The sequence below is a fragment of the Nicotiana attenuata genome, unplaced genomic scaffold (assembly GCF_001879085.1).
Source record: "Nicotiana attenuata strain UT unplaced genomic scaffold, NIATTr2, whole genome shotgun sequence".
Taxonomy (NCBI): Eukaryota; Viridiplantae; Streptophyta; class Magnoliopsida; order Solanales; family Solanaceae; genus Nicotiana; species Nicotiana attenuata.
In genome coordinates, this window is record NW_017672221.1 from 134,106 (window position 1) to 160,191 (window position 26,086).

Here is a 26,086-nt window from a genome sequence, read left to right on the forward strand (position 1 = left end):
AATATTTTCAAATTTATCATTTTTCGCAATGTCTTGAAGTTAACATGACCTAAACGGGAATGCCATAAAGAATTAGACTCAAGCAAATAAGAAGAAGATTCAACTTTATTCATATCAATAGCTATTACATTCAGTTTGAAAAGGCCCTCATTTAGGTAGCCTTTTCCTACATACAATTCATTCTTAGTTATTACAATCTTGTCTGAAACAAAAATGCACTTAAACCCGTTTTTAACGAGAAGTGCAACACTAACTAAGTTCTTCCTAATTTCTGGAACATGGAGTACATTATTTAAAGTAACTACTTTGCCAGACGTCATCTTTAAGCAAATCTTCCCATAGCCTTCAGTCTTCGCAGTTGCGGAGTTGCCCATGAAGATTGTCTCGTCTGGACCTGCAGAATCATAAGAAGTAAATAACCCTTTGTTAGCACAAACATGTCGTGTAGCTCCTGAATCAATCCACCATTCCTTTGAGCTTCCTACCAAGTTACATTCAGTGAGCATAGCACACAAGTTTTCCACATTATTGTTCTTTTCAACAATGTTTGCTTGTTGGGTTTTCTTATCCTTCTTTGGAGCACGACATTCTGCAATCTTGTGCCCATATTTCCCACAATTGTGGAAGTTGCCTTTGAACTTCTTCTTAGGCGGATTCTGCTTTGGCCCAGACGGTTTCTTCCTTTTCTTGCTATTAGTTGGTGCCTCTTCAACAATGTTTGCACCAGCAATGGAAGAACTTGCACGAGACTTCTTTTCTGCTGCTTTGTTATCTTCTTCTATCCTTATGCGCACCACAAGATCTTCAAGTGTCATCTCCTTGCTTTTGTGCTTTAGTTGATTTTTGAAGTCCTTCCACAATGGAGGCAATTTTTCTATAAATGCCGCCACTTGAAAGGCTTCATTGATCACCAAGCCCTCTGCAAGCATATCATGAACCAGCACTTGCAACTCCTGAACTTGAGAGATAATAGACTTGCTGTCCACCATTTTGAAATCTAGAAACTTGGCAGCAACAAACTTCTTAAAACCAGCACCTTCGGTTTTGTACTTTTTCTCAAGAGCGTACCACAGCTCTTTCGAAGTTTTACAAACACTAAAGACACTGCACAAACTATCTTCTAAACCATTTAGAACATAATTCTACAAAGGAAGTCAGAATGTTTCCAAGCCTCAGTTACCAGAAGTTTCTCGTTGTCAGGAGTGCCTTCAGCCACAACAGGTTCGTCTTCATTGATAAACCTTTGCAGACTGAGGGTTGTCAAATAGAAGAACATCTTCTGCTGCCAACGTTTGAAATCAACCCCGGTAAATTTACCGGGTTTTTCAGCCTTCGCAATTGCTGGTGCAGGGGCAACGTTTGGTGCAGCAGGCTGAGCAGAACCAATTTGTTGTGTCCCAGCGTTAGCAGAAACAGCATCACTCGTTCCGTTCGTCATTTTTTTTTTCTGGAAAAACAACACAAACCAAAGTTAGCAATCTAGTGAAGTTATAATCTTCAAACCGACTACTACAAAACAATGTTAAACAATACAAACGAAATTAGCAATCTGGTGAAGTTTTTAATCTTCAAATCGATTACTACAAACCAATTTTACTTGATGAAGTTTTTATTACTTCAAAACCAAGCAAAATCAGAACACTGTTACTAAAAACAAATTATAATTCCTTAAGCTTGTTAACAACAGTGTTCTGGTTCGAAAGATGTTTAACGGAAAAATGAAAAAGAGATGAAGCAGAATGTTAAATCCGATCCCACAAATTTCTTGTGTCTCCTTAAGGAAGTATAACCTTCCCACAGTTGCCAAGGATTATGGGTTACTTCCTCCCAGGATAGAACAGAAAAACGTTTCTGTGATAGTAGCAATACAAATCAGAGAATTCCAACGAACTCAAAGATACGCTGCGAATCACACGACTTACTGTTTTGTTTTGATAAAACGATGCAGTAATTTAGTTAGGAAGAAAGAGAGTTTTGAGAGTGATGTCTGTAAAAAAAACTGAGTACTGAATGAGGCATAGCCTCTGGAATTTATAGGCCAAAGATTCTCCCTAAACAGGTGCGAACAGACCTGTTCAGGAATGGAGTTATGGCATGTCTATTAACAGACACGACTGTTGGAAAGAAGAACGTTGGGTTAACAGACACGGCTGTTAACTTCTTTTAATTAAAAAATAATAATAATAATAATAGGAGGAAACAGTCAATTAATTAATTAAGATTAGGTCCAAAAAATTAATCTTATCGATCGACCGATCCGAAGCCGAAGCCGAGCGACGACGATGGCTCGAGGGGTTTCCCTTCTTCTCAACCTTTTGAGAGGTAGAGAATGTGTTTCTCAATATAAACACATATTGGATGGTTTCCCCATCCAATGTGGGACAATCCACTTTACAAGACTTAATGAATTTGAATTTTTCGTTTCCCTCCAAAACTTATTTCCTCCATTTCCCTTTCACTCCACTTAATTTAAGACAATTCATGTCTTTAAATTCCAACATAAAGTTCCAAAATGGGACTGCAAAAGAAAATAATGGATCAACGGATAGAATGTTGGCATACACTTTAAAATGAGAGAAGGAAATTGAAAGTAGCACCATACAACAACTTCATTAATTACCAATTATTTGTTCAAATTATGATAAAATAAAAAAGTGACATAGGCTACACCAAAAAATAATAATACCATATCCTTTTGAAGAAAGAAAAAAAAGGGTAGAGGATACACCAACTGGATATATACAAAATAATGCCAAACTCCGAATTATAATAATTGAAGTATATTATTGAGTAGGAAAAAAGAAAAAGAAAATGAAATGTGAGTTTGATGTCTAATTTGGATAGAAAGCAAAGCTAAATGAAAGCCATGTTTAATGTAGAAAAATAGTGTTGATTTTAAAAAGTTTGTCGCCGTAAGAAAGGGCAGTGTCACGATAAGGAAAACGAAACCGAAAAAGTGGATATATAATATATTATATAGTATATATATATATATATATATATATATTATATATATATATATATATATATATATATAGGGTAACAATAAAAATGTAATTATGAGAAGAAATGAAAATGAAAAATAAAAAGACAAAAGAAAAAAGAAGAATACCACTTATGACAATTCCTTCTTCATTTTCTTTGTTTTTTAGCTTCCCATAACGAGGAATCCTAACCAACTAAATTTTGCTGATGAATTTTAAAAGGAAAAAAAGATATACTAACCATATCACTTTTATTTAAAAAAAAAAAATTATTATCTTGAAGGATCAAGGAAGAGTAAAGGACAAAAAGAGGGATATATAGTAAATATTGAACAATAAACCACACCTGTTTTGTGAGAATTTCCTGGTGATTTGTTAGATTATGAGTTTTAAACAAGTGAACTTACACACACTCAGTGTTTATATCAAATCACTAAATATTATGTGTTTGCATGTACGATTCTCTCACTTGATCATAACTTATTAGTATATACTCGTGTCATGATTAAATCACTTAACCATAAAATTTTATATAACTTAATTTAAATATCAGGTGCATGTAATTTTTTTTTAATATTCCTACTTTATATACTTGGCAAATGATTTCATTTTGCATATTTATGAAAATGCATCACAAAATTGTTTCTTTGTATTTGTCTCTATGTATAACTTCCATCAACCTCTTATCAATGCATTTTCTTTAGTGGGACCTCAATCTTCTTATTTATACTCATCTCTATGTGTTCTTCTCCCTTCAATCCTACAACACTTCAATTCTTATCATATCATCATCTCAACACCACTGCCTCTAAAGCACTCATTTTTAATTGATTATATTTCTTCCCTTTTCTAATTATTATGGCTTTATTCCTTCTTTCTTTGCTTTTCCTTTTCTTGTTCAATTCAAGCAATGCTCAGGGTCCCCCTTCTCCTGGCTACTATCCTAGTTCTAAGGTTCAATCTTTAGGGTTTAGCCAGGGTTTTAGAAACCTTTGGGGTCCTCAACATCAATCTTTGGACCAAAGTGCCTTAACTATATGGCTTGATAAAACCACAGGTCTTTAGTTCTTGTCTCTCTTTTATTTCCTTGTATGCAATATTAGAACGAGTTGTCTCCGTGTGTGACTTATAGGTCACGGATTCAAACCGTGAAAGCAGTCACTAATACTTGCATTAGGGTAGGCTATCTACATTACGCCCTCTGGCACGCAGCCCTTTCTCGAACCCTAAGTGAATGCGGAATATTTTATGTACCAGACTGCCCTTTTGAATTTATATACCATTTTGCATAGTCTCTCATATTTCTAATTTCTTGGGTTTTCTCATGTATTTTAAATACAGGGGGAAGTGGCTTTAAATCTCTGAAAAATTATCGTTCCGGTTATTTTGGCACTTCTGTGAAGCTACAACCTGGTTACACTGCTGGAATTATTACTTGTTTCTATGTGAGAACTAATTGATATAATTTTTTTTTTTTAGTTTTACTGATATTTTGAGTTTTTATATACTAATCATTATACTATTTATTTTTTCCTGAATTTTGTGGTAGCTTTCAAACAATCAAGATTATCCAGGGAGCCATGATGAAATTGATATTGAGTTTCTTGGAACAACGCCAAATAAGCCTTATACTTTACAAACAAATGTATACATCAGAGGAAGTGGAGATGGAAATATTGTTGGGAGAGAAATGAAATTTAACCTTTGGTTTGACCCAACTCAAGCTTACCACAATTATGCTATCCTTTGGGATCCCAATGAGATCATGTTAGTCTTTTATTTAATTGTTTTTTTTAATTAATTCTTTTTAAGATTATTCTTTTTACATATTTTTGTTTTATCAACTTTAAATCAACATCATGCATGCATGCATACATAATTCACATGAAGTATTTGATTCATCGCATACAGGATATGTAGGCAAAGAGAGTCGTTTATACCGTTTAAGTGATATGATAGCATAAAAATTCTTCAGTGTACAGTAATTAACTCTACAAATTTTAAATCAATTGAGATTAGTTAAAGATTGACAAAGCAACTAGACAGAGAATCGAGTAAAACCTAATAGCAAGAAACCAAAAGATATAGATATGTATCTACTCCTTTAGGTGACATAAAATAAATAGTTATGCTATTTTTGTCAAATATCAAAAAGTATTTTCGTTCATTAATGTAACCACCTTAGACCCCATGCATGCAAATGTTTTCTTTTAGTTGTTTTTTTCTAACGTGTCTTTGCTATTGTTTTCTTTGATTTTGACTTGTAGATTTTTTGTCGACGATGTTCCAATCAGAAGATACCCTAGGAAAAATGATGCTACATTTCCACAAAGACCTATGTATGTGTATGGTTCAATTTGGGATGCTTCATCTTGGGCGACAGAGGAAGGAAGAATTAAAGCCGATTATCGGTACCAACCATTCGTCGGAAAATATAACAATTTTAAAATTGCTGGTTGCACGGCTAACGAGAACCCCTGGTGCGGACGCTCGCCCTCGAGCTCTCCGTCTAGAGCTGGTGGACTGAGCCTCCAGCAGATAGCGGCCATGCTATGGGTGCAGAGGAACTATAAGGTATATGATTATTGTCAGGATCCCAGGAGAGACCATACTCATACTCCGGAGTGTTAGTATGGTTCTTAAAAGAAACTATAGTAAATAGCATTAATTGTATCATAAAATTTTATACCGTAAGTGAATATAAGCTGAAGTCACGAATAAAATAAAGGACATGTGTAAAGGAATTTTATTTTGGAGTGGCTTGAGATGGTCCTACTTGCCAATGAATAGTTGGAAAGAGTAGTTGAAGTGTCCAAGTCTCCAAAGGATTTCAATGTGGATTTTTACTTTTGTTTTCTTGAAATTTATGTAAGTGTGCATTGAACATGTTTCCTTTAAGTTTGGTTGGGGGGGTTTGGGGGGGGAGAGGAGGAATTGTCAAGAATATTGAAGAAAAAGTGAGGTTGATCTTGTCCCACTTGGGATATATATTTGGTCATTTCACCAGAATTGCCTTTCAATTGTACTTTATCTTTGATTATATGTATTTTGTTTTTTTAATATATGATTGGCAAAGAAAAAAAATATTACATAGTCAAAAATAAAAAAAAAAATCGAGTGTTATATTTTCAATTTCCAAATCGCTCCTTCTTGTCCAAGTTGTGGCCAAAAGCATTAATAAGCAAACTCTATATACAGTACCTACAGTTTAATTTCCTACTTTCTAAGACATTAAAGCTGCAATTTTCTTTTGATCATTAGCTTTAATGGATATTTATTAGGAAGTTGAAGTATTATTTCTTAAACGCAAATTTTCTTACGGTATCTTCAATGATGTCACGATCCAAAAATCCAACTAGTCGTGATGATACTTAACCCAACTCCTTAAGCAAGCCAATTAACAATAAACCACAATATAATAATAATGATAAGAGTCAAAAATAAAATAACTGAATTTTATACAACTCCCCATGGAACGGTAGTACAAATCATGAGCTTCTAAGATTTAGAGTTTACAAAGCTGATATGCAATAAATACACCATCTGTTTGAAACGCGCATAAACAAATTTATAAATCTAAAGCTAACAAGAATAAGAGACAGCTATAACCGGAATGCATATACATCTTCAATGCCAGCTCCCGCCATACACAACAACATCAGCTCCAAAATTTGCATGCAAGGTGCAGAAGTGTAGTATGAGTACAAACGATCACATGTAGTCAATAAGTAGCAAACTTAACCTTAGGTTGAAATCAGTGACAAGCTTGGACAACCGTCAGAGTCCAACACCAATAGCCAAGAGCAACTCGTAATAATATAATAAAAGCAACAGAAGTAATAACTCAAAGATATGATACTCAGCTCATTCACAGTTACGAAAAATAGTCATGCTTTTCAGGTATAACAGTAAAAACCAAAATCTTTTACCGAAATCATCGAAATATGAGTAAATCAGAAAACTGTGATTTTTCCCAAAAACGTTCAACAATAGATAAGATATTTCATTCTCAAATAGCATGAGGAAAGTACATCTTGTAACGACCTGACTGGTCGTTTTGAGCAATTACGTCCGGTTCGGTAGTTTGAGATCACGAGCAACTTCATATTATGTGTATCGACTAGCGTGCGCAGTCTGGGCGTGAAATCGGAAAGCTTTTATGTGAAAACATAAAAAATATAGTAATTTCTAGAGTTAAAATTTATTTTTTAGTTGACTTTGGTCAACATTTTTGGTAAACGGACTTGGATCTGTGTCCTGATGATCCTTGGAGGTCCGCAGTAAAATATGGGACTTGGGCGTATGCCCGAAATTGAATTTCGAGGTCCCTAGCCTTAGAAAATAATTTTTGAAGAAAATTGTTGTGCTGGTTTTTAAAGGAAATAAAGAAATGAACTAATGTTTGAACTCGTTGGTATATGGCCCGTATTTTGGTTCCTGTGATGACCCGGCCGGTCGTCTCAGAAGTTACCGCTCCGTTTCCCCCATTTCTGATTCTAATTGCTTTAATTATCGGTTTTGTATGTGATCAGGTTGGTTGGCTCGGGTTCGGAAAGGTTTTGAGAAGGTTTGAGACACTTAGTCTCTTTTAAGAAGGCTTAAGTTGAAAAAGTCAACCGGATGTTGACTTATGTGTTAGAGGGCTCGGATGTGAGTTCCAATGGTTCGGATAGTTTCGGGAGATGATTTGGGACTTAGGAGCGTGTTCAAAATGTGTTGGAGGTCCGGAGTAGATTTAGGCTTGAATTGGCGAAATTGAGTTTTTGGCGTTCTTCGGTTGATAGGTGAGATTTTGATATAAGGGTCGGAATGGAATTCCGCAAGTTGCAGTAGCTTCGTTATGTCATTTGGGACGTGTGCGCAAAATTTCAGGTCATTTGGACGTGGTTTGGTTGGGTTTTTGATCAAAAGCGGAATGCAGAAGAATTTAGAACCTTAGGCTTGAATTCGATTAGTTTTGGTGATTTTGATGTTATTTGAGGTGTTTTCAAGATTGGTACAAGTTTGAATAAGGTTACAGGATATGTTTGTACTTTTGGTTGAAGTCCCGGGGGCCTCAGGGTGATTTCGGATGGTTGACGGAAGAGTTTGAGGTTTTGAGAAGTTGCAGATTTTTGCTGCTTCTGGTGCTTCCGCACCTGCGGATAGGGGACCGCAGGTGCGATGCCGCAGATGCGGAAAAGGTGATCGCAGAAGCGAAAATTTCCTGGGAAGGCAGGAACGCAGATGCGGTTGTGGGGACCGCACCTGCGAAGGCGCAACTGCGGAATTGGCATCGCAGATGCAGTTTGGGCTGAGTTAAGTGAAAGCCGCAAAAGCGGCTCATTGACCGCCAATGCAGTACCGCAAATGGGGTAGAAGCACCACAAATGCGGAAATGCCTAGGTCAGAATATATTAATTCCTCCTTCGTGATTTTCAGAGGGTTTCTTCACTTTTTAACTTGAATTTTGGAGCTTTGGGCGATTTTGAAGAGAGGAAATCATTGTTCTTCATTGAGGTAAGGATTTTAGACCCTAAAACTCGATTATTTGTGAATAAGGAACAAAATATCAGTGTTTAATTCATGAAAATCAGTAGAAAAGGTGGAGTTACGGCTTGAGATTAAGAGACCTTCTAGGGATGATTTGAGGGGTCAAACGAACTCCAATTTTCGAGTTCTTTATATGTACGGACTCGTGAGATGATGAAGAACATTTTAGTATAAAGTTTGTCCAGTTCCGGGATGCAGGCCTGGGGGTCGGTTCTGACTGATTTCGGGTTTTGTACTTAAAATCGATATTTTTCAATTGGAATTCATTCGTTTAGCATAATTTGATGATAAAAATCTGAACTTGGTAGATTTGGAGCACTTGGAAGTTGGTTCGAGAGGCAAGCGTGTTGCAGAGTAGCTTTTCGGCTAGTTCGAGGTGAGTAATGATTTTAAATGTTGTCCTGAGGGTATGAAACCCCGGAATTTCACAGCGTACGGCTATGTTGAGGCGACTTACACGCTAGATGACGAGCGTGGGGTAGAACATCATTGGAGATTGTGACTTAGTCCATCCCGAATGATTATTTTACTGTGTATTTGATAGTTAATTGTTTAATATTATTATATTTGGGATAAATGCCATATATGGGCTTCGTGCCAGCTGTTTGAACCCTTAGGGGATTTTTTGAAATGATATTTTCCTCACTGATAGATTTGATACTGGTGCTCAGTCATACTATATCTTACTATTTTAAAGACTCAGCTATATTATTCTGTTTTAAGCACATTAAATGATGTTTTTGAAGGTATTTGAGCTGAGCTTCATATTTTACTGTGGCCCGAGGGGCTTATGAGATTCTGACCGAGTAAGGCCGAGGACCTGTATTGTGAGGATACTTTTGGGTCGGGCTGCACGCCGCAGCAGTGATATACTGATTATGATAATAAGGCCGAGGGCCTGAGATTGTACGTCACGAGGTGGCTTGAGATTGATATGAGGCCGAGAGCCTGTTTATGATGCCACGAGATGGCTTGATTATGCGCTTGGGCCGTAAGGAGCCCCTCCCGGAGTCTGTACACCCCCAGTGAGCGCGGGTACCCATTGTGATATGAGATATAGCCCGAGGGGATGGTATTGTTCTGTGACATTGCCCGAGGGGCTGATTCTGTTGTTACTGTGCCTGAGGGGCAGTTATTATGTGTTTACTTTTCTGTTGTTTTTCCTGCATATTGTTTAACTGTTTGGAATATGTTTACGAGATTTCACTATTTAATTATATTTATTGATTTGTTATACCTCTTTTAGCTTAATGTTGTGCTTTACATGGTTTTATATTACTCAGTCTTCATTTATTTTTATTACTCACTGAGTTGGAGTACTCACTTTACTCCCCGCACCCCTGTGCGCAGATTCGGGCGCTACAGGTCCTGCTCCTGAGGGTTGATAGTTCCAGCAGGTCTTCAGAGATTTACTAGGTAGCTTCTTGGCGATTCGCAGCCCAATGCATTCTCCCTCTATCTTAGGTCTTTTTGATTCAGTTATGTAGTATGGGATTAGACTTCAGACTATTAGTATTGTTTTAGATGCTCATGACTGGTGACACCCCGATGTCAGACTGTGTTGGTTTTAAATTCCGCAACTTATACTGTTATTTTTGGGATTTTATTTCTATTAAAGACCTTGGTTTTGTTATTTTAACTACTTAAAGTAAATTGGAAGTGTGTCGGCTGGCCTTGTCTTCACGAGAGGCGCCATCACGATCGGGTTTGGGTTTAGGGTCGTGCAGATTGAGCAGTGCAGATTGGAGAGGTTTGGCAGACTCCAGCCTCCTACTTTCAGTGGTGCTGAGGGCGAGGATGCCCAGGCCTTCTTAAACAGATGTCAGAGGATTCTTCGCACCGCGGGTATTCTGGAGACTAGCGGGGTTGCACTGACGACCTTTCAGTTTACCAAAGCCGCCTTCACTTGGTGGGAGGCATATGAGAGGCGTAGGCCTGTTGGTTCGGCACCTCTAAACTTGGCAGCAGTTCTCCGCTCTATTTTTGGAGAAGTATATTCCACAGTCCCGTAGGGAGGAGCTGCATAGGCAGTTCGAGCAGTTGAGACAAGGAGATATGACTGTTACTCAGTACTAGATGAGGTTCTCAGAGTTAGCTCGACATGTTATTTGGCTGGTTGCTACGGAGAGAGAGAGGATCAAGAGGTTTGTTGATGGCCTCACCTACCAGCTTCGAGTTCTCATGACTAGGGAGAGAGTGTCAGGTGCTACGTTTGAGGAGGTTGTAGATATTTCTCGTGAGATTGAGTCAGTTCGTCGCCAGGAGCACGAAGAGAGGGAGGCCAAGAGGCCTCGTGGTCATGGTAGTTATGGGGGTGCTCCTTCGAGGGGCCAGTTTTAGCACGGCAGAGGCCGTCAGTTCAGGCATGCTCAGTCAGCTCGCCCAGGTTATCGTGGGGCATCATCAGGCCATGGTTCTCACGGTTCTTAGCAGGGTCATTCCTAACTCAATGCACTTCCAGCCCAGGGTTCGTCCCGTGCTCCATCAGTTCAGGATTCTTCCACTCCAGGTGCGTCTACTAGTCATTCCGGTGCTAGGGGTTCCCATCAGTCCCCGTCTCCAGCACCCGGGAGTTTCTATGAGTATGGAGAGATGGGTCACATGTGGAGGCAGTATCCTCGTCGTCTTGGGGTTCATCTCAGCAGAGGGGTCAGTCATCAGCCTCAGCCTCAGCCCCAACCACTTCACTACCCACCCACCCAGCTAGGGGTAGAGGACAGTTATCTAGGGGTCGCCCTAGAAGGGGAGGTCGATCCGGTGGTGGTCAGGCCCGCTTCTATGCACATCCAGCTAGGCCTGATGCGACTGCTTCAGATGCGGTGATTACAGGTATTATCTCAGTCTATCGGAGGGATGCTTCTGTGTTATTTGACCCTGATTCTACTTTCTCTTATGTGTCATCTTATTTTGCCCATTATCTGGATATTGCCTGCGAGTCCCTTGTTTCTTCTGTTCATGTCTCTACGCCGATGGGCGATATAGTTGTGGTAGACCGTGTGTACCGATCGTGTGTTGTGACTATTGGGGGTATGGAGACCCGAGTGGATCTGTTATTGTTATGTATGGTGGACTTTGATGTTATTTTGGGCATGGACTGGTTATCTCTGTGCCGGTCTATTCTGGATTGTCATGCCAAGACATTGACTTTGGCTATGCCGGGTATGCCACGGATTGAGTGGCAGGGTTCGATCGATTATGTTCCCAGCAGAGTGATTTCTTTCTTAAAGGCCCAGCGTATGGTTGGGAAAGGTTGTCTTTCGTACTTAGCGTTTGTGAGGGATGTCAGTGCAGAGACTCCAAGTATTGATTCTGTTCCAGTTGTGAGGGATTTTTCCGACGTATTTCCTGCAGACCTGCCAGGTGCCATAGGACAGGGATATAGATTTTGGTATTGACCTGGTGCTGGTCACTCAGCCCATCTCTGTCCCACCATATCGTATGGAACTAGCGGGGCTGAAGGAGTTAAAGGAGCCATTTCAGGAACTCTTGGATAAGGGGTTCATTCATCCTAGTGTGTCACCGTGGGGTGCGCCGGTTCTCTTTGTGAAGAAGAAGGATGGATTAATGAGAATGTGCATTGATTACAGGTAGCTGAACAAAGTGACAATCAAGAATAAGTATCCTTTGCCTCGTATCGATGATTTGTTCGACCAACTTCAGGGAGCGAGAGTATTCTCTAAGATTGATCTTCGCTCAAGTTATCACCAGTTGAAGATCAGGGACTCAGACATTCTTAAGACAGCTTTCAGGACCAGATATGGTCACTATGAGTTCTTGATGATGTCTTTCGGGCTAACCAATGCCCCAGCAGCGTTCATGCATTTGATGAACAGTGTGTTCTGGCCGTATCTTGACTCGTTTGTCATAGTCTTCATTGATGATATTCTGGTGTATTCACGTAGTCAGAAGGAGCACGCAGAGCATTTGAGAGTGGTGTTGCAGAGGTTGAGAGAGGAGAAGCTTTATGCAAAGTTCTCTAAATGTGAGTTCTGGCTTAGTTCAGTGGCTTTCTTGGGACATGTGGTGTCCAGCAAGGGTATTCAGGTTGACCCGGAGAAGATAGAGGCAGTTCAGAGTTGGCCCAGATCGTCCTCAGCTACAGAGATTCGCAGTTTTCTCGGCTTGGCGGGTTATTATCGCCGGTTTGTTCAGGGATTCTCGTCCATTGCATCACCCTTAACCAAGTTGACTCAGAAGGGTATTTCATTTCAGTGGTCTGATGAGTGTGAGGAGAGCTTTCAGAAGCTCAAGACTGCCTTGACCACAACTCTAGTGTGAGTATTGCCATCAGCTTCAGGTTCTTATACCGTGTATTGTGATGCTTCGAAAGTTGGTATTGGGTGTGTTATGATGAAGGAGGGTAGAGTTATTGCTTATGATTCTCGTCAGTTGAAGTCTCATGAGAAAAACTACCATGTTCATGATTTGGAGTTGGCTGCCATTGTTCACGCGTTGAAGATCTGGAGGCATTATTGTATGGTGTGTCTTGTGAGGTGTATACTGATCATCGTAGCCTGCAGCACTTGTTCAATCAAAAAGATCTCAATTTGAGGCAACGGAGATGGTTGGAGTTACTTAAGGATTATGACATTGCTATTTTATATCACCCGGGGAAGGCCAATGTAGTGGCCGACGCTTTGAGCCGAAAGGCGGCGAGTATGGGGAGTTTGGCGTATATTTCAGTTGGAGGGTGATCTGACTTATGATGTGGAGCTAGCAGCTATTTTGGAGCGTCAGGTTCGGAAGTTGAGATCAAACGACATAGCTGCAGTGGAAGTGCAGTAGAGAGGTCGGCCCGTGGAGGAGGCTACTTGGGAGAGCGAGCACGAGATGCGGAGCAGATATACTCACCTATTTGAGGCTTCAGGTACGTTTCTTGACCCGTTCGAGGATGAACGTTTGTTTAAGAGGGGGAGGATGTGACGACCCGGCCGGTCGTCTCAGGAGTTACCGCTCTGTTTCCCCCATTTCTGCTTCTAATTGCTTTAGTTATCGGTTTTTTATGTGATCAGGTTGGTTGGCTCGGGTTCGGAAAGGTTTTGAGAAGGTTTGAGACACTTAGTCTCTTTTAAGAAGGCTTAAGTTGAAAAAGTCAACCGGATGTTGACTTATGTGTTAGAGGGCTCGGATGTGAGTTCCGATGATTTGGATAGCTTCGGGAGATATTTTGGGACTTAAGAGCGTGACTAAAATGTGTTTTGGAGGTCCGGAGTAGATTTAGGCTTGAATTGGCGAAATTGAGTTTTTTGGCATTTTCAGGTTGATAGGTGAGATTTTGATATAGGGGTCGGAATGGAATTCCGGAAGTTACAGTAGCTTTGTTATGTCATTTGGGATGTGTGTGCAAAATTTCAGGTCATTTGGACGTAGTTTGGTTGGCTTTTTCATCAAAAGCGGAATGCAGAAGAATTTAGAACCTTAGGCTTGAATTCGATGAGTTTTAGTGATTTTGATGTTGTTTGAGGTGTTTTGAAGATTGGTACAAGTTTGAATAAGGTTACGACATATGTTTGTACTTTTGGTGAGGTTCCGGGGGCCTCGGGGTGATTTCGGATGGTTGACGGAAGAGTTTGAGGTTTTGAGAAGTTGCAGATTTTTGCTGCTTTTGGTGTTTCCGCACCTGCGGATTGGGGACCGCAGGTGCGATGCCGCAGATGCGGAAAAGGTGATCGCAAAAGCGGAAAATTGCCTGTGAAGGCAGGAATCGCAGATGCGGTTGTGGGGACCGCACCAGCAAAGGCGCAGATGCGGAATTGCCATCACAGATGCGGTTTGGGCTGAGTTAAGTGAAAGCCGCAGAAGCGGCTCATTGACCGCAAATGCGGTACCGCATATGCGGTAGACCGTAGATGCGGAAATGCCTGGGTCGGAATATATTGATTCCTCCTTCGTGATTTTCAGAGGGTTTCTTCACTTTTTAACCTGAATTTTGTAGCTTTGGGCGATTTTGAAGAGAGGAAATCATTGTTCTTAATCGAGGTAAGGGTTTTGGACCCTAAAACTCGATTATTTATGATTAAGGAACAAAATATCAGTGTTTAATTCATGAAAATCAGTAGAAAAGGTGGAGTTAGGGCTTGAGATGAAGAGACCTTCTAGGGATGATTTGAGGGGTCAAACGAACTCCGATTTTCGAGTTCTTTATATGTACAGACTCGTGAGATGATGAAGAACATTTTGGTATAAAGTTTGTCCAGTTCCGGGATGCGGGCCTGGGGGTCGGTTCTGACTGATTTCGGGTTTTGTGCTTAAAATCGATATTTTTCAATCGGAATTCATTCGTTTAGCATAATTTGATGATTAAAATCTGAACTTGATAGATTTAGAGCACTCGGAAGTTGGTTTGAGAGGCAAGCGTGTTGCAGAGTAGCTTTTCGGCTAGTTCGAGGTGAGTAATGATTTTAAATGCTATCCTGAGGGTATGAAACCCCGGAATTTTACAGCGTACGGCTATGTTGATGTGACTTACACGCTAGATGACGAGCGTGGGGTAGAGCACCGTTGGGGATTGTGACTTAGTCCATCCCGAATGATTATTTTACTGTGTATTTGATAGTTAATTGTTTAATATTATTATATTTTGGTCTAAATTCCATATGTGGCCTTTGTGCCAGCTGTTTGAACCCTTAGGGAATTTTTTAAAATGATATTTTCCTCACTGATTGATTTCATACTGGTGCTCCGTCATACTATATCTTACTATTTTAAAGATTCAGCTATATTATTCTGTTTTAAACACATTAAATGATATTTTCAAAGGTATTTGAGCTGAGCTTCATATTTTACTGTGGCTCGAGGGGCTTATGAGATTCTGACTGAGTAAGGCCGAGGACCTGTGTTGTGAGGATACTTTTGGGTCGGGCTGCACGCCGCAGTAGTGATATACTGATTATGATAATGAGGTCGAGGGCCTGAGATTGTACCCCACGAGGTGGTTTGAGATTGATATGAGGCCGAGAGCATGTTTATGATGCCACGAGATGGCTTGATTATGCACTTGGGCCGTAAGGGGCCCTTCCCGGAGTCTATATACCCCCAGTGAGCACGGCTACCCATTGTGATATGAGATATAGCCCGAGGGGCTTGTATTGTTCTGTGACATTGCCGAGGGGCTGATTTTGTTGTTACCGTGTCTGAGGGGCAGTTATTATGTGTTTACTTTTCTGTTGTTTTTCCTACATATTGTTTAACTGTTTGGAAGATGTTTACGAGATTTCACTGTTTAATTATATATACTGATTTGTTATGCCTCTTTTAGCTTAATGTTGTGCTTTACGTGATTTTATATTACTCAGTCTTCATTTATTTTATTACTGACTGAGTTGGAGTACTCACTTTACTCCTTGCACCCCTGTGTGCAGATTCGGGCGCTACAGGTTCTGCTCGTGAGGGTTGATAGTTCCAGCAGGTCTTCGGAGATTTACTAGGTAGCTGCTTGGCGATTCGCAGCCCTGTGCATTCTTCCTCTATCTTAGCTCTTTTTGATTCAGTCATGTAGTATGGGATTAGACTTCAGACTATTAGTATTGTTTTAGATGCTCATGACTGGTGACACCCTGATGTCGGACTGTGTTGGTTTTAAATTCAGCAACTTATACTGTTATTTTTGGGATTTTATTTCTATTAAAGACCTTGGTTTTATTATTTTAACTACTTAAAGTGAATGGGAAGTATGTCGGCTGGCCTTGTCTTCACGAGAGGCGTCATCATGACCGGGTTTGGGATTAGGGTTGTGACTGTTCCGGAGCGCGGTACAAGTTTGTTATGATATTTAAGTCCTATCTGTGAAATTTGGTGAGAATCGGAATTTATATGACTTGATTTGGACGTCCGTTTGAAAAGTTAGAAAATCATGAGTTTTGAGGTTAAATTCATAGTTTTTTATGTTATTTTGATGATTTGTTCGCACAAGCAAGTCCGTATGATGTTTTTAGACTTGCGTGCATGTTTGGTTTGGAGCCTCGAGGGCTGGGGTGAGTTTCAGATAGGTTTAGGCTATGTTGTGCTTGTTTTTGGATGCTTCATCGTCATTTCTTCAAGTAAAAATGATACCACATTGAGAAAATGAGATCCTAATTCAGTTTTTATTGAACCATTAGATCTGTATCGAAAATATGGAGCCATAGAAAAAAGAATCATCGAATTTGGATATCGTATGAGGAAGTTATGCTCATTTTCGTGTCGGGAAAAATTGTTGGTTTCTAGTGTGGTCGCAAATGCGAACTTTTTCATCGCAATTGCGATGCCCTATTCGCAAATGCGAACTTTTTGTCACAAATGCGACTTCTGCCAGCCCTGCCTTGTTCGCAATTGCGAACCCTGGGTCGCAAATGCGACATCTGAGGCTTGCTAAGTGAGATTTTTGACGGGATTTTCACCCATTTTTCAATTTTCTCAAACCCTAAACCTCCATAGCGATTTTTCCAAAGACCCAAACTTCTCCAAATCATTGGGTAAGTGTCTCTAATCAACTTCCAACTATATTTTGTGATTATATCTTAGATTTAACATCAAATTCATGAGAATCTAAAGGAAAATTTGGGAAAAATTGTGAAATCTTTCAAAAATGTAAAATGATGATTTGAATGACCAAATGGTATCGGAATTAGATTATTTTTGTATGGGTGAACTCGTAGAGGAATGGGTATTCGATTTTTGTAAATTTTGTTGGGTTCCGAGGCGCGGGTCCAGGGAGTTGACTTTTATTGACTTTTTGCAAATTGTATAAGAATCATAATTTTGTTCATTGGAATTGTTTTCACTAGCATTGTTTGATGTATTCAAGTCGTTTTTGGATAGATTGAGCCGAGCGTTGATGAATTGGTAAAGTAAAAGCTAAATTGAGTATTGAATTTGCCGGATTGAGGTAAGTATCTTGCCTAACCTTGTGTTGGGAACTTCCCTTAGGAGTTGAGTCTTCTATGCTATTTGTAGTCCGTGCACGCGAGGTGACGAGTGTGTGCTCGGACTTATTTGTGGAAAAATTTTCCTTTAGGGTTCTTAGGTCCTTATGTTCATTATGTGGGAAGTATTCCGTTATGATTGAGTTTCCTAATTGCTTAACTTACCTCTATATGCTCCATACGATGTTGTTAGCTTTTCTCTAACTCTTACTTATTACTTGCCCCTTATTTGCCTTAATTGAAGTGATTGTTCTCCTTATTGTTTCGCTATCTCTTAATTGTGAATTCCTCTATGACCCCGTGTATATATGCCATGTGTCCAAATTGTTGTGGTTGCCGGTGTAGTTATCACGTGCTTATTATGTCTTGTTATTTTGTTAAGGTTATTGCGCTTCTTGGTTTTTCCGTAGGTCTTACATTGTGACTGTTGTGCTTCTTATTATGTACTATTTATGCTTAAATTGATGATTATTCATGTTGGACAAGACTTATGGTATTTTCTTGGTATTTGACCATTGTTGAGTATTGACTCAAGTTGGGATTTATTTTGTGAGGGTAATTGTTGGAACAAGATTGGTTATAGCTGATTCCCTTGCCGGGTGTATTTGTTTCTATTGTTGATTCCCTTGCTGGGATGTATTTGTTTCTATCATTGATTTCCTTGCCGGGATGTTATTGTTTCTGCTGTTTGGGTGAGGAAAGAGTGATAAAGCACGAAGGGTGATGCCGTGCACATTTACATTATATTGATGCATATGGTGAGGAAGAGTGATAAAGCACGAAGGGTGATGCCGTGCACATTTATATTTATATTGATGCATATGGTGAGGAAGAGAGATAAAGCACGAAGGGTGATGCCGTGCAAATTTATATTATTCATATGGTGAGGAAGAGTGATCAAGCACGAAGGGTGATGTCGTGCACATTTACATTTATATTGATGCATATGGTGAGGAAGAGAGATAAAGCACGAAGGGTGATGCTGTGCATATTTATATTATTCATATGGTGAGGAAGAGTGATAAAGCATGAAGGGTGATTCCGTGCACATTTCTATGATTGATTGCATGGTGAGGATTGAGGGTTAAAGCACGAAGGGTGATGCTGTGCACTTTCTGTTTGCTGTATTTATTTGTTGTTATCAATTCAAGTGTTTTAACTGTTTAGATTCCTTTACTGTTGTGATCCCTTGTGTTGGAACCCATAATGTTTTCAATACCTCGCCGTATTTATCTATATATATTTCAATACTTCAAATTTCAATAATTGTTACATTTTTAATTCAATTAGTTTCTCAATTAAATTCCATTAAACCGTCTGAGGTTGTATTTTACTTAAAAAGGAATTTCTACTAAGTTGTAATTTATTAAATCGCATGTTAAAGGTAATAATTCATTCGATGTTGTATTTTAGTTGAAAATGGTACTTTCTTATTCAAATGATTTCTAAAAATAGCTTCATCTTTTCTTGCTGAGTTCCTAATTGGTTTGGAAGTTGTACTCTACTTTATGTTATGTAAATGTGACTCCTTGAACATCTTAATTGTATTGCTTATGGACCCTATGTACTGAGTAATATGAGAACGTTGTTGTGCAAAGTGAGATAGAAGTACGTGGGCACAAGGTTCCGGGTGTGCTAAAAGTTTGGTAATTGAGGTTATGATATAAGACATCGAGTTTGAGATGGCTGGAATTGTGCATCAGAAATGATATGATTTATTGAGCAGACATCGCCTTCCTTATTTGAGTACATTTTTACTTGTCTGTGCTCCAGCTAGGTTGGTGTTAATTTACTTGGTTATCTTTCGTTTCCATCCGTGTTTCCCTTTATTGTTTCTACTGATTGTAGTTTGTTCTCTCCCTGTTGTTGATATTACTTTGTTATCTTTATGTTAATAGCTTATTATCATATCATGTTCAATTTATTTGACCAGTAGGTGTATGACCTGTTCCTCGTCACTACTCCACCGAGGTTAGTCTTGATACTTACTGGGCACCGCTGTGGTGTGATCATACTACACTTCTGTACATTTTTGTGTACAGATCGAGGTATTCGATCGATTGTAGCTGAGCGGGTCGTTGGTAGAGACTCAAGGTAAACCTGTTGTAGTGTTCGCAGGTCTCGGAGTCACCTTCAATTGTACTTATTTCCATATGTTCCTTTTGTTTCGGAACAATGATGTATTTGTTTTTTATAACTACTCTTAGAAAGGCTTATGACTTGTACCACCGGTTTTGGGAATTGTAATTTGTTCAGAGTAATTTAATTTAAAGTTAGTAAATATCAATGTTATTTCAGTTAATGTTAGGCTTACCTAGTTTAGAGACTAGGTGCCATCACGACTCTTTCGCTGGAATTTTTGGGTCGTGAACAAGTTGGTATCAGAGCTCTAGGTTCATAGGTGCTACGAGTCATAAGCAGTTTTAGTAGAGTCTTGCGGATTGGTACGGAGACGTCTGTACTTATCTTCGAGAGGCTACAGAACTATTAGGATAATCTCACATTCTTTCATTCCTTATCGTGCGATATTCATTCAGCTCGAAGCATATAACTTATGTTCCTTTACATCCACTCGTGTGTAATATTACACTCTCGGTGTCCGCTATGCGGCAGTGGTTTGTGATGCTACAGACAGGTTACGAGGGAGTCGGGGATGCTCAGACTTTTTCTCAACGTGTCATCCAGACTGGAGATACAGAGGTATTGAGAGATTATTCAATTGTTTATATGGAGGCGCAGCGGAAGCGTGGTGGGTGTTGATTGAGGATAGTTGGCAGTATTGGAGTACCTTGTGATTTGTGTTGTACGAGCTGTGAAGGTTAGTTCTGCGGATCATTAGACGTTGTTTTCTGTGGCTTTGCGCCAAGTGGAGGAGTCCATCAGCGGCATTCGGATTGCATAGTCATACTTACGTCAGTTTTGGCCTGAGGTATATGTATATGTGGTATTGGTAGGTTCCCAGAATTTGTATATGACTAAGGTCTGAGATCTTGTACGGGACGATGTTGGGACTTTGACTGGGATTATTGCATATCGACTATCCGAAGAAATGGGTCAGCTCTGTGGTATTGGGTGAGCATAGCGATGAAGTAATTGGTCCTTTGAATAGGAAATCTCTACTGGCATTTGTGGCAGCACTCTTGTATTGGACGGTTTGTGTGACTCGGTCGAGTTGGGGAGGTGCAGTCCTGATGGCTTAGTTGCGTGCAGGCGGATCTCGGAAGGGTCTCGATGGTTCGACAAAGGCTTGAGTTGGCTGTCTACTATGGGCGTAAGGAATATGTGGTACATTATGACTTTCTCCTGAATAGGTATCTGAAATTAATAGAGTGTTGACCTTGTTGGCTATCATATGTGAAGGGTGTGCATTTTTGGAAGGGACGTTGAGTTTTGGTTTGCGGGTGCATGGCTAGTAGCATGGTGATTATTGGGTTTTGAGGCTTTCGGGGTTGTTTGTTACGCGGCCAGAAATCCTATATGGGTGTTTCAGTAGAATAATAGGGTGTGAGTGATATATCAATCATTTGATTTGCGTAGTTGAGTTGGGTATAGAAATTTCGGTATTCTTGAGGTTTGGGGCTAGATGCCCTCATGAATGGACTATTTCTTGTTCGCGGATCTTGAAGAAATGTTGATTTGGCCAGCAAACTCTTTAGATTTGCCACCTATTTTAATGACTAATGAGTCATTGCTTGGGCTGCCACGTTAGGCACCTTAAGCTTATCCAAAATTATTATTAATTAATCACTAATCTCTTGATTAACTTGATAATCTTCTACTATCCAATAATTAACCAATAACCCACATAATTAATAATTCTCTCAAATTACTTAAAATACTACTCACTTTTAACACACTTTATACATCTTACTATCATAGTCATGTGGTACCTTGTATGGCACCGGTCCATAAATACGGGGTATTATAGCTTGGACCGTATTTATCTCAAAATGACAACCTTCGACGAAATTCATTTTCTTAGATTTGCTTACCCTCTCACCTTCACGAATTTACTCATCACTTGTTTGAAATAGCGTAATGCTTATAATCTCAAAATAATCTCATTCCCGAACTTACGTCGATCAACTTACGACGAAACATTAACATACGAAAATTCGGGGCATAACATCTCATTTCCGAGCTTTCATCAATTTACTTATGGCGTACTTTTACGTACGAAAATATGGGGTGTAACATCATTCCCCCCTTGGAACATTTGTCCTCGAATGTTGACTTATGCGCTTATCATTATCATAACCTATAGCTCTTGCGAATACTTTAGTACTCTCCTTGCCATCTAGGAAATTGTTCTGTGAATAAATCCAAAGGTCAGGGCATTCCCCAGTTTAGGCCTCTTTCTCACACCATGATTTGTGGTAGGAATTCATCCAATCTCGTAACTATTGCTACCTTCAATCATGCAGTATGTATGTCTTTGTCCTTGTATGTGCGCCTATACGACTCTTCTCTCCTCTTTCCTCCAGTTTTTAGCCAATCTTTAGGCCTCACTTTGTGAACATATACAGACGTTGACAAGGTGTCACTCTGGGCATCTATAGGTATGCTGAAGTTCATCGCTCGGTACTTTGTCGAACTTACGAATATTGCTATATCTTATTTCATAGATCCGTTCATCCATCTGTATGACTTTACCGCCATAGCTCTTACTTTGATTTATTGTTACTGAGGTCTGCTACCAAGCTCTCCTATATGCATAAATCTAAGTCCTTTAATGCTTCTTCATTACTGTTCCTCTTAAGAATGATCGTCTAATCTCATCTCATACTTTGTAACTTTTATCCATCCATTATTGATTCACCTTAATGTTGATAATCTACCGCTGATAACTTGACCTCTTATGTAACACTGCCGCTAGGGCTCCGTCTCATCGAAAAACATCTGAAATGATTAGACTGATCAACCTGGGGGCGATACCATGCTTCCATAACCGATTTCATAGTATCCCAATGTGATTCACCTTACGTGGGTATTTTAATCCTGTATAATTCATTAAATCATTACTCAATCGAAGGCCAAAACGTCATACTTTATCTATCACAATTACGCCCTCATTTCACTACCATTCCATCTCTTCTAAATGCTACTAGTCTTAGACTTATTTGAGTTCATTCAGGCTCTACTGAGCTTTTTATAACTTAGAGAAACCATCAACTGTCTTGTTTTTATGGGCTTAATCCCGTGGACTTATCCATTTTCCTCACCTTCTCACTTGCCTTTTCTTTTCCTTACTCTTGTCCTCCTAAAACCTTATCGCTCTACCATACTTTAGCTTGTGACCTACACATATCTATTTATATTACTTGTAACCTTCCTTCAACTTGCTTGCACCATAGATTTCCTTACGTTATTCTGGAACATCAAGTGAGACATTACATTGTCTCTAACTCTTATTTACTCTCTTAACTAGACCTCTCAGTACCTAGAAACCATAGGTTGGAAGATATGCCACCAATGACACCGCTATCATTCCTAGATACTGAATCTCAACGCTTCTAGCCTTCTATCTGAAGTATGGACTATTCATAACCTCCTACACTTGAGTATCTCGTACGTTGTTCGCCATTACCTTACTTACCTTAAAATCTCGCATCACATCTTATATCTCTTTCACGACCTCCCTTCTACATAGGTATAATTCACATCCACAACTTGAAGCTCTATTATAATACTTGCACCTCTGGTGCATACACAATCTGGTAGGAGCTTCATACTGACTTCTTATAAGGCTAGTATCGTAGAGCCGTTATAGAATATGGCTACTGTACTATCTCTCTTGTACCTTTGATATTAAGAGTGATCCTTCAATGTTCTCAATCACGAGGTCTATAATTTTTTGGGTCCAATAATCAGACTCCTGATTTACTTAGTTGATGTAACTCTTTAGTTTTCTCTTCCCTCTAATCAGCCTTTATGTACGCTTACGCTATCTTCCGATCCGCGGCTCAAGGTATTAGTTATTACTTTAGCCCTTCATGGACGTTAAGGAATATCCATGATACAATCTTCTAACAATTCAATCATTTGTTTATGCCCTGGGCTCAATTCGTTATTTTAACTTATACCAGAGTCTTCTACGGTTGTATGATTGTCAACATATATACTGCATGGATAATACTCTGAAATCTTAAGTGCGTACTCAATGTAATTATCTCCGGATCACTGATCGAATAATTCCTTTTGTTCCTTCTCAACTTTCTTTAATTGCAAGCAATTGCTTTTCCTGGTCATTCTGTCACCTTGTTGCGTGCATACTTAGCTTATCTTTGTTCCCACGCATGCCGGAATTTTCGTGCAACTCATATGATCTCGAATATTACTTTTGATTTTACTTCCCGTTCATTAGTCACGGTAGGTGCCACTTTCTTATGGAGTGCATACAATGTTGTTGTGAGACTGTTGTTATAAAACCATTTCCTCTTTAGGTCACTGAGCTTAGGTTGAAGCCTTCTTCCTTATTTTCCTTCGCTAGTCTTTCATTGTAGTACTTAGGGAGGACCCTCTGACTCTTATAAAGCTGTGAGCTTATTACACCATTTGTCGGAAATTTTTTTTCACTTCTTTCAAATTTGAATACCCTTGGGAAAATTCTTAGATTCGCCACTGCTGTACACCTATATATCCAGAGTCTAATTTAGAAAAATGCAAAGGTGAGATGGGATATTGCATGTAGTATATATTAGATAGTGAGAAGATGGAGCAACGTTTAGCCACACAAAAAATTGAAATAGACCATTCGAATGAAACCAAAAGGCAAAAGTTGTGAATAATGCATTTCTGTTGCTAGTGCTGGTTTACTAAGAGACCAATATCTTTCCTGATTGGGACTTCTTTTATTAACTTTTTTGGAACAAATCAAAAGAGTACATTTTGCCGAATTAGAAAGTTTTGGGCCCCAAAGATGTATGGATTTGACAACATTCATATGTTATTGCCAAGTACACTTGCATTATATTCGTACTTTTGTCACTTGAAGGGCATGATAGTTTTAGGGATAATAATTGTTTGGTTTTATTAATTACTTTTTTTATTTGATACTATAAACTATACATTAATTATATATAATTATATATATATTTGCTGATTATTTTTAATTTAAGCGGTTGGTTAGACAACTACTTATATTATCTTTTCATTGTTTTTAACTCATGATATACACTAATTCTGATAACCATAAGCAAATAATAAGTGAACAATGGATTTAAAAATAAAGTTTTTTTGCTAATTTTGTACATAATAATTTATTCAAATGTAATTTTAATTCCTTTATATAGCCAAGCATCACTTAATTAGACTGATTATTTTTGCAAATTATGAAGTTGGTACCATTTCTGCAGCGAAGAGAAAAAGTTTTCTTTTTTGGGTTTCTCATCCGGTGTCCGGTACTCGCATTGGGGCCGGACAAAAATCAGATTTGAGCCGGTAATTCTCACATTGGAGGGTAAAGCACCCCCTAATAAAGGTGATTCCATATAAAATGCTCAAACCCGAAATCTCTGGTTAAGGATAAAGGAGTCCTTACTATTTCACGGCAACTCTCGTTGGTCAAGAGAAAAGGTTGAGCTACAAAGTTGAAGCATTAATAGTTTTCTAGATTTGCTTGTTCTTTTTTTCTTGGGCTAAGATGCAATATTTCTTATTCCATGTTTACTGGAATTAAAAAAAAAAAAGCCACAACTAGAATAAAGCAATATTTGAAAAAGATATTTTATGATAGGTCTAACACCGTTTCAATGCGATTATGAAACGTGTATCGTAATTGTATTTCTGAAAAGGATAAGTTATTTACATTTCACTGCCAAGTGCCAATACAATAACATAAAATACCAAGTTCTTGTCAATTTCATATATTATTGGTGTTTAATGAATATGGCTGTGAACACTTCATTTTCTTGTCAATTGTCATTTGTTTTGGACTTGTATAGACAACTCTCGAAGTGTCTAGAAAAAAGTTTTTTACACGAATAGGCAGTCAGACTCACTATTTACTTTTTAGCCAATATATATAGATTAGATATAATTATATACATACTAGACAAGAATTATACATATATTATACAATAATCAATGTATAATCTGTGTATATGGATTAAAAAAACCAACAAATATGACCGGTTAATTTTATAGAGATCCCTTAATTTTAATTTAAATGGTTGGGTAAGCAGCTATCAAAAGATGCAATTTGGGCCAAGACCAAGTGGGCATTAAGACTAGTCGTCTTTGGCCAAGTGGGCACTAAGACTAGTAGTTGTTTAGACCATGGGCCTGTAGATAGTTGGTTAACTGCAATGACCAAGGCTTGGGTTTTGCTATTTTTAATGAGAAAATGACATCATATGACAACACACAAGAGAAATTGGCAAATTTATAGCTACATATTAGGTTTGGCAAAAACAGCACCAAATAATTGGCATTATATAGCCAAATCCTAAAAGAACTACACTCTTACCTATTTTCTCTCATGTTTGCTGGCCTCTCCCTCCCTTTTCCCCGTCTTTCTTGTTTAAAAGACCACACGTTCAAATAGTTAGTAAAAGATGGAAAACCTAAAAATATAGTTGCGGCTGTTCCGTCAACTACAACCGTTTCTTGGGAGGCTTTTTTTTCATAAATAAAATAAAGATAAAATGAGTTTGCTCCCCCCCCCCC

At 38.9% G+C, this 26,086-nt stretch overlaps 2 protein-coding genes across 2 annotated transcripts in view; both read left to right on the plus strand.

Annotated features, from left to right (window-relative positions):
* The first annotated feature begins 3,689 nt into the window (after window positions 1-3,689).
* On the plus strand, window positions 3,690-5,993 carry LOC109212361 (xyloglucan endotransglucosylase/hydrolase protein 31-like). The gene is made up of 4 exons (XM_019375995.1): window positions 3,690-4,041; window positions 4,326-4,429; window positions 4,534-4,751; window positions 5,252-5,993. The coding sequence occupies exons 1-4, from the start codon at window positions 3,843-3,845 to the stop codon at window positions 5,613-5,615; spliced, it is 885 nt and encodes a 294-aa protein (XP_019231540.1). The 5' UTR covers window positions 3,690-3,842; the 3' UTR covers window positions 5,616-5,993.
* A 14,030-nt stretch (window positions 5,994-20,023) lies between these two features.
* LOC109212360 (craniofacial development protein 2-like) overlaps window positions 20,024-26,086 on the plus strand; it is an 8,225-nt gene continuing 2,162 nt past the window's right edge. Inside the window, exon 1 of the mRNA XM_019375994.1 lies at window positions 20,024-20,119. Coding sequence (XP_019231539.1) covers window positions 20,024-20,119 — 96 coding nt within the window. The remainder of the gene's footprint in view (window positions 20,120-26,086) is intronic.